We start from the raw sequence: 10,000 nt of genomic DNA on the forward strand, positions 1-10,000 counted from the left end.
CTGGTATCAGTCACACAGCAGAGCTCACAAAAGATCAGTATTCAGAAATGTTCATGACAATGCATTTGATAGAAACAGAACAGCACTCGAAGCTTCATTCTTAATGGTATTGGGAATTGATGACAGTGGTCAGGCAGAGCTACAAAAGTGGAATGCAATAAACCCTCGTCCAACATGGGTCCTCACGGGCCTTATTTATATATGCACGGGAATAAACGCGATGCGAATTTCCCAAACGCGAATAAAACTTGATTATACTTGGGTTTGAATGTGCCACCATGACCACGTCATATGCAGAGGTGACATCTCCTGCCATCTTCAACCACTCGCACTGTTTTTCAGTCTGCAGAGTTCCGTGGTCACTAAGTTTGTGCCCAGGAGATTTCTTTAACTCAACGTTATTGAGCTGCATACTGTAACCTTAAATACAGTGTGGCACAAAAACATCAAGCCTCTCCAAGTGGTAGTGGAGTGAAGAAATCCCGTAAGGTTATGACATAAGCAGAGAAAATTGAAAATCGTGATGTTAGACAAGTTTCTTGGCAGGATAATTGAAGTGTTGGTGGGCCATGAGTATGATGTGAACCAGTAAATCATATGCACCATGAGATAAAGTATGACTTCCTGGAGTTTATAACAGAAAGAGGCTATGCCCCTGAACAGGTGTTCAATGCTGACAAAAAAGGACTTTACAGGACATACATCTCCAAGGATCAGAAGGCAGCACATGGGTTTAAGTCTTTCAAGGACCATCTTATACTTCTTTTTGTGGAAATGCATCTGGCGACTTGAAATGCAAACCTTTCATGCTGTTACACACCCACTGGTGACGATGATCCCCCGGCCTCGGACAATTAAACCCCACACGACAAACTTAACCCCTCACACAACAGATTTGTTTGTGTGTGTAATATATATATATATATATATATATATATATATATATATATATATATATATATATATATATATGTATATATATATATATATATATATATATATATATATATATATATATATATATATATATATATATATATATTCCCTCTGAGGTTTTAATTAGCAAAAAAAACCACAAAAAAACAAAGAAAAACATATAAGAATAAATAAATAAATAATATATCTGTATGTTCCGTTCCACAGTTGCATTCCCCTTTCTCCATTTATCCCGTAACAGTACAGCTTGCGTAACACAGTTTTGCCGAACACGCCATTTTCCAGGAACGCAACTCCTGTGTTTGACGAGGGTTTACTGCATTGGGATTGTGAATTTATTTTAAAATGTTCAAAACATAGCACCAGATACAAGATACTCAATATTGAGTACAGATAAAAGTCAGCTGAATGGTTCCCCAGAAATGCAATTCTTTTTCTACATTGTCTCGTTTCTATGGAGAACTTTTCAAAAATGTCTCATTTACATATCACAATCATGGTTGCAACTTATGGCTCAATCCTGCTCTGTTTTTAACATAACAAAAACAGAAACAGCAGATGGATTGAAAAATAATTTGTGGAAGGTGCATTTATATATCCATGAAAATTTTCATGTGAAAATATTATGGCACAAAGTCTCTTTGGCATTCAGTAGTAGTATGTACAAACAGAAGAAATTATTTTGTGAAAAGTTTTAACAATCAAGTTTTACTCTCAAGAAAATTTAATTGCGCATGTATTATCATTTCTCTGAAAAGAAAAAGTGTTTGATTCCCAGGAATTAGTGAAGTTGAATATTACCTGTAGTAAAGAAATGCAAAGAGGAGTAGCAGGGCAAGCATGCAGAATGAAATGCATAATAAAATGGCCACATTTTGCATGTTCTCCAGGCCCAAGCCTGAAAAGGAAGCACATGACAGCTATCAGTCAATCAGATGTGTCTGACTCGTTTTCACTTACAGTAACCTGAGACATGAGTGATGTGTATGAACTCCACAATGTATGTAATTCGTAATAATTTTTAAACCTCTTTCTTTTTGTTTCAGTAATTAAAATGGCAAACAGCTATTCAAAACCACCTCGAGCAAAGTCGATGGCACGCCATCACAAATCCACATGCTTCCCACCTAAAGAAAAGTGGAAAGATGGCAAAAAGTTCCACCAGGAATGACCCAATATCATATTTAGAGTTTTCAAAAACATATTCTCTTTTGACCCCTGTGACCCTCAGTCCCTACCCCCTGGGGCATGAACCAGAGGTCAAAATCTCCCCAAAATCCATTACATATTTCATACATCCCCCAATGATGATTGCATTTCCGAATTTTCATGAAAAAAAAATGTTTTAAAATGTGCCTGTAATTGCATTTTTGGCATTTGACCTTTTTATCTCATCCCAGGGCCTCAAGGGAGGGGGGGGCAGGGCCAAAAATAATACTGTTCTTGCACCTTCTTCCCATATGGTTTGGTGAATTTCTGCACAAACGTTTCGCATGAGATAGCGTGATGGACAGACGGAAAAACAGACAGACAGCAGATTACAATATCCCCCCATTCTTTTTTTTTTTAAGTGTAGGGATAATAAACGAATGGCACATGTAGGACATTAATAAATGTTTTCTCTTGCTCTGAAACAGTAAAAGTTGGGTCACCCAATCAAAATTGGGATATTTAAACTTGAGCAAAGCATCAAGAAGATTTTTGCAGCTGCAGCAAAATTTAATTTGGGAGTGCGACATTGAAATAATGTGCAAAATTGTCAACTCATTTCCTTGTTTAAGGTCTTACAGGACCGAGTGACCCCTCAATACACTCAGTGTAGTCCCACAGAGAATGTAGATCCTTTGTATTTTTAATTTCCATTGTGCATATGGAAAATAAATATTGAAATGCTTCCTGACTGAGCTTTGACTATTGATTCACAAAAGAGCTTCCACCTTCAAAGATGTGGGGTCGAATCTCTGCCCCTCTCCCTGCTGAGGGGGGGCACCCGACATATGACTCTCAATCAACAAAAGAGCCATTATTTCATGTTTCACCATCAATTTGATTAAGTATTGAAAGTTTTTATTATTGTGATGTAGCATTTCCACATGAAAACATAATGCGGTACAGCAAATCTTCGTGAAAATGACCTAGAGGGTTGGAAACATTTAAAAAAAAACTCGCTCTTTTATATACAGTATACTAGTAGAACCCTGTCATATGGAAGCAGCAGGAAGGGTCATGTGTTAAGCATTTTCGTGTTCAGTTTCATGTAAAACAGCAGTAGCGACCGTTTAAAAAAGTTATCAAATTTGTTTGTGGTTTAAAATATTTTTTACTTCTGGTAGGGGCGCTCCACAAAACGTCATGATAAGATATTTATACATGTTATCATGGCGTTTGTCCAAGGGGGAAAAATCCTCCCAGGAGGGGTGATATTATTCGGATTAATATTGTTTTGTAATAACACTAATATTATCATTAGTGTTGTTATTACTTTTGTTTTGAGAAACGGCCTTGAAAAAATGTTATGATAAGCTATCTTAATCGGGATATACACCTTATCATGGATTTTGCCCAAGGCGGAAAACCCCCTTGGGGAAGGGGGGAGGGGCAAATGAAGTTGCAACAACCTCCATCGTGTGACCCTTTGTTCTGTCAAGTTTGGTTGAGATTGCATAAGTAACGACTGAATGTATCGCATTCAAAAAGACGGATAGACAGACAGACACCAAATTGTGTATTTTAGTTCAATGATTTTCCCCATTCAAAGTTCTTCTGATCGGATGAGGCTGATGGATGTGGCTGAAGTGAATACTAGGGGGCATTGGGGTTGGGGGGATAAAGATGTTGAAAACGAATAGGAGGTAGTTTATCAAGCAAGCAAGACTAACCTGTCTTTACAGGAGGCAGAGGCGGCAGCGTAGGTGACAGCGCCAAGTTGCACATGTTGGTATTGGAGCAGCACACTATGGCACGCCTGATCCTAGACATCCGTGTGTCCTATCCAAGTGAGAAGGAAATGGCCAGCAATATAAACAGTAGCTCAGTGAGAAAGGACAAATGCAATATCAACGGAATGAGAGAATGCAAGATCAAGGATAAATAAGACATAAAATAAAAATAAAGGATAAAGGAATTGTAAAACAAATCCCATTAATAAACAATTGTGCTCGAAATTACAGTTGAGACAGTAACACACTCCGTAAATATAAGAGCTCGAGCTAGTCAATCCCCTGTGTACGAAGAAAGTGTACAGTTTTGAGAACAATTACCCAGCACTTATATCCAGTGATGGCAGCAAAAGCTTTTGCAATATCGTGCATTCAGCAATGGGCTATTAAACATTAAATATTTACAAACACCTGGCCATCAGTTTTAGCATCGAATGGCAAATATGCCACACAGGCAATATGGTTGGGTCATCAATTCTCTAAGGTTTTTTATTTTTTTGAAGAACAGTTTTAGAGTTTTAACCTATATTATAAAAATCGTTTTGATAAAGTCATTAAAGGTTGAAACAAGGGTATATAAATGTTTACATTAAAGCAATGTAACTATTTGAAATTCACATGATGGTGGGAGATTGCAATTTGACGTTCATGTCACATTAAAAAAAAAAATTGATCGCATTTCGCTATTGATGCCGAAGCAAATTTCTTACCCGACATTGGAAATCCGAACCTTCTTTCTGAACACAGCCAGATGTGATGGTCACTCCTCCAGCTTCATCCTCCTCCACGATTGTAAAACATTGTCCATTGGTGCTGCATATGCACGAGAGGACACAAACATATTCCTGGTTAATCATGTGAATTCAATAAGTCTCATCGGTTGTTACTTCCATCGAATGATGATCACCTTGTTTGTCTTCAAATGAAGTACAGTTCACCAAATTTCCACCCTATCCTTAAAAGATAAAATCATTCAATGTCTTAGCAAATGTTCTCATCGACTCGAGGAAGCTAAGGTTATATGAAACACTGAGATAAAATGATCGCACTGATTGCAATGGAAAGTTATCTTGAATGTTCGCCTGATTACATACCGGCATGAGCTGTTTACTGTGTTTTCAGGGCAGTGATGAGAGCAATGACACCAGAGGGATCCAGTCTGAAGCTCGGGGATAGCAGAGGGATCGACGAATGAGCGGGATGTCCCCAGCCGAGATAAACCTCCATGCAGCATTCCATCCAACCCCTCACCTGTTTGTGTGTTCAAAGAAGGAATGTAAGTCATGATATTCAACTTGGGTGGGGGTTCCACATCTAATATGGGGGTTTGTAAAGGGTGAGAGCAAGATCTATCAGTGACCACTTGGATACGATTGGGCTGATTTTTAGTACAGTCCACAAATTTGCCAGATAGTCATCAATCGTTTTTCGAATAGAGAATTTAAAGTTTGGGAAGGCAGGAAAAAAAATGAAAATAAAGACTCAATGCTGTAATGGTTAGAGCATCCGCTCTGTCTGGGAGGTTGATGGTCTGAACCCTAACAGTCATACCAAAGATTTTTTAAATGTTGTGTATGGCTTGAAGCTCAACATTGAAAAAAGATAGAACATGGACAAAACAGCATTAGGTTGGCATTCATAACACAGGCTTTGAATGGTCTTATGGCTCCCTCCTGCTTATTTGTTTGGGTTATTTGTATTAGAACATATATGTATACACACACACACACACACACACACACACACACACACACACACACACACACACACACACACAATCTCTTTCTAACCACTGACTCACTGATATTAAAGATCAGTACCTTCCGGGTGACGTAGAAAGCTTAAGTTCTGCGTGTCATTTGACATCGAAGCCAATACACCGGGAAAAAAATAATAATTACAGAACCATTGTAAAACATCCGTAAACTAGAACGGGCACTCATCGAGCGCATACCTTCGCCGCCACTACTTTTTTTGTTCTTGGTATTAGTGTGGGGAACTAGTTTCATATGAATGGTCTTATGACACAAACCACATATCTATAATGTCATGACCCCCCCCGACTTTCGGGGGCTACGGACTAAACAACAATCAACTCACGTCGTTTTGGCGAGTCTTCACTGGCAAGCTCGGTGAATACAACGTTTCAACAAGAGAAGGTAATCTCGTTTGCTGCTGGTTTCATGCAAATCGAATAAGAATTGACTGAGTTATGCCGAAAACCGCATATTTTTCAAGTGTGTGACCCCCCCCGACATTTTACCCCAACCGGTGACATGTGCTATGACGTCATTGCGTCACAAGATTGGGAATTAAATTCTGAACATTTTGGTGCTGGGTTCATGTAAAGTGGACAAGAATTGACCGCGTTATGACAAAAACCGCATATTTTTCAAGGTCATGACCCCCCTGACCTTTGACCCCTAACCGGTAACAAGAGTATGGGCGTCCTTGTGTCATATTGCATATCACAAGATGAGGCGTTGAATTCTGAACATTTTGGCGTGAGTTGCACGCAAATTGAATAGAAATTGACCGTGTTATCATAAAAAGACGATTTTGACCTTTTCGTGACCTTGACCTTGACCTTTGACCCGAACGATTCCAAAATCTAATCGAATGCTTCCTGGCTAATAACCAATCATCCCACCAAATTTCATGCAATTCGGTTTTATACTTTTTGAGTTATACGAATCACAAGATTACAAATAAATAAATAAATAAATAAATAAATAAATACACGCCGACCAAAACATAACCTTTCGCAGAATGCGAAGGTAATGAAAACAGAAATAAATGAAAAGAAATAAATGAAAAAAATGCAGGTGGGTGACCCGAGACAATGGAGAAGCATGGTAATTTTGTGTGCCGACGGATATCGAAGCCGATACACCAGTAAAAATCACAGAACTGTCGGAAAGTGTCTGTAAATGAAAATATATATGAATGAGAGAAAAAAAATGCAAGTGAGCGTCCCACGACAATGGGGAAGCACAGTAATTTTGCATGCCAACGGACAATGAAGCCAATATACGAGGAAAAAAAAACATAATCATTAGAGAGCATCCGTAAATGAAAATATAAATAAATGAAAAAAAAACGAAGAAAATAAATAAATGAAACGTCAAATGCAGGTGAGCAACCTGAGCCAATGGGGAAGCACTTTACCATTTCCTTTTTTATTCGTTAATGCTTACAATGTGTAAGCATAACCCACTGGTTATGTATAATATATATATATATATATATATATATATATATATATATATATATATATATATATATATATATATATATATATATATATCAAATCACGTCTCTCACGGAATAACCAATCAGCTCTCACCTAATGAATTACCCCAGGAGGCTAGGGTTGGCTCCTCCCATGCTCTTCTCACCCAATAAAGCTGCAACTAGAACGGGCACTCATAGAGCACATACCTTCACCGCCACTACTTTTTTTGTTCTTGGTATGAGTGTGGGGAACTGGTTTCATATGAATGGTCTTATGACACAAACCACATATCTATAATGTCATAACCTCCCCCCCGACTTTCGGGGGCTACAGACTAAACAACAATCAACTCACGTCGTTTTGGCGAGTCTTCACTCGCAAGCTCGGTGAATACAACGTTTCAACAAGAGAAGGTAATCTCGTTTGATGCTGGTTTCATGCAAATCGAATAAGAATTGACTGAGTTATGCCGAAAATCGCATATTTTTCAAGTGCGTGACCCCCCCCCCCCGACATTTTACCCCAACCGGTGACATGTGTTTTGACGTCATTGTGTCACAAGATTGGGCATTAAATTCTGAACATTTTGGCGTTGGGTTCATGTAAAGCGGACAAGAATTGACCGCGTTATGACAAAAACCGCATATTTTTCAAGGTCGTGACCCCCCTGACCTTTGACCCCTAACCGGTAACAAGAGTATGGGCGTCATTGTGTCATATTGCATATCACAAGATGAGGCGTTGAATTCTGAACATTATGGCGTTAGTTGCATGCAAATTGAATAAAAATTGACCGTGTTATCGTAAAAAGACGATTTTGACCTTTTCGTGACCTTGACCGTGACCTTGACCGTGACCTTTGACCCGAACGATCCCAAAATCTAATCGAATGCTTCCTAGCTAATAACCAATCATCCCACCAAATTTCATGCAATTCGGTTTAATACTTTTTGAGTTGTACGAATCACAAGATTACAAATAAATAAATAAATAAATAAATAAATAAATACACGCCAACCAAAACATAACCTTTCGCAGAATGCGAAGGTCATAAAGCAAACATGAAAGACTAAACCAGGTAAGACCTTTGCTGTTTCAAACTCTACCCGAGTTCCTCTACAGTCTACAGCTATAAAGACATTCACAAATAGTACATACATGAGAATCCCAATGATACACACCCCTCACTGTCAGACTGGTTTCATCGCTTATTGGCAAGTTATCAGCACCAGCGTAGACAGAAACATGCACCACTCCCAAACATGTAGGCACACCACTCCCAAGCATGCACCATGCGCAATGTTAATATCAGTTAACATGAAAATAAAAACAAAAGGGAAGGGTTTACGAAGGAGTGGAAATGGTAAAGTGTTCTAAATAGGGAGTGATAGCATGAACAACGAAGACTGACATAAACTAAACCCACAGTCAGAGCAAGACAATTTTGAGGGGGAGGAGTTCAAATACAGGCTCAAATTAAAATGTGGAGTGGAAGAGAGTTGCAATTGTAAACGCGAAGGACAAGCAGTAGGTTAGCAGGAGCAGAAGTGGCCATGTGAACATGTAGCGGGATGAAGCAGATTGCACAAAACAAAAACGGCGCTGTAAAAATTAATCAATCAAATTTTTTTTTTAAACTATCAAGAAGAATTTGTTGTGTTGCAATGAGTAGGATGTGCCAAATGATAGGCCGAGGTCATTGTGATGATACATTGAGTTCAATTAAGTTTAATCCCCTGCCACAGATGTGCTAAAAGCCACCACACTGACAGAAATAAACATTAAATCAACTTCTCCTCATGTATTTACTCTCGGTTTACTGTACATTTAATATGGATGCATGGTATTATTTCACAGGGAAGCAAGTATTTAAAATATTTTGATCTATTACAAGAACGAACCACAAAACCGATTTCAATCTTTCATCCCAACTAATAATTAATCGCAAGTGAATTTAACGTGACTCTAAGTCTTTGCAAAGAGGAATATGCGAATTAAAACACAAAAGACATAGCGAAACACACAAAGTTTCAGGTTGGGAGCTACCTTCAATTATTAACTCGAGCAGGTATTCCCTGCATTTCATATTTACCTCTGCCACCGAAGGTGAAGGAGGTGGTGTTTTCACCCTTATCTGTCTGTTTGTTACTTGCAAAATCGAAGATTTTTCAAGTATATTGCTCAGTCGATTTTGTTATTCTGCCTGTTGGTTTATCTGTCAATCTGTCACCTACAGGTCACAATTCTAAACCAGTTGTCATGAAACTTTACCAAGTTGTAGAGGTAGTCTCAACTGAGAAACCTATTGATTGAGGTCAAAAGTCAAAGGTCATCTTGAGGTGAAATTTGTAATATCATAATTTTTCATCCAATTGACATGAAATTTGAACAAGATTTGCATATTGCGTCACTGAATTGGGAAACCAACTATTTGTGTGGTCAAAAGGTCAAAGGTCAACTGAAGGTCAAACTTCCAAAATCTATTTCTATCTGAAAAATTGTTAATTTTCATCTGATTAACCTGAAAATCAAACAGCAATTTCAAAGTGCATTACTAAATTAAGGAACCAACTATTTTTGAGATCAAAAGGTCAAAGGTCAACTCAAGGTCAAAGTTTTAAAATCATCAATTTCAATCTGAAAAATAATCAATTTTCATCCGATTGACCTGAGCTTTGATTAAGATTGTCAATTTTAATCTTAATAAAATGGACAATTTGATGTATCTATGGCAACCTTGGGCGAAGGGGGGGGGTGGATTTTGCAAGTATCATGCTCTGCACAACGTCTTTTTCCTGTTTATCTGTTTGTGTGCAGGATATCTCAAAAATTTGTTTTCAGATTTGGATGAATTTTGGTGTGCATATTGGGTGTGTGACAAGGATGAAAT

At 38.2% G+C, this 10,000-nt stretch overlaps 1 protein-coding gene across 3 annotated transcripts in view; it reads right to left on the reverse strand.

Moving 5' to 3' along the window:
- BMPR1B (bone morphogenetic protein receptor type 1B) overlaps window positions 1–10,000 on the reverse strand; it is a 137,802-nt gene that overhangs the window by 45,805 nt on the left and 81,997 nt on the right. For all 3 annotated transcript variants that reach the window (XM_085897057.1, XM_085897058.1, XM_085897056.1), the window contains 4 exons: window positions 4,970–5,126; window positions 4,586–4,688; window positions 3,816–3,924; window positions 1,738–1,834 (listed from right to left, as the gene is read on the reverse strand). In XM_085897057.1, coding sequence (XP_085753183.1) covers window positions 1,738–1,834; window positions 3,816–3,924; window positions 4,586–4,688; window positions 4,970–5,126 — 466 coding nt within the window. The remainder of the gene's footprint in view (window positions 1–1,737; window positions 1,835–3,815; window positions 3,925–4,585; window positions 4,689–4,969; window positions 5,127–10,000) is intronic.

This window comes from Eptatretus burgeri, chromosome 10 (assembly GCF_056783735.1).
Source record: "Eptatretus burgeri isolate ZD-2024b chromosome 10, Ebu_testis_v1, whole genome shotgun sequence".
NCBI lineage: Eukaryota > Metazoa > Chordata > Myxini > Myxiniformes > Myxinidae > Eptatretus > Eptatretus burgeri.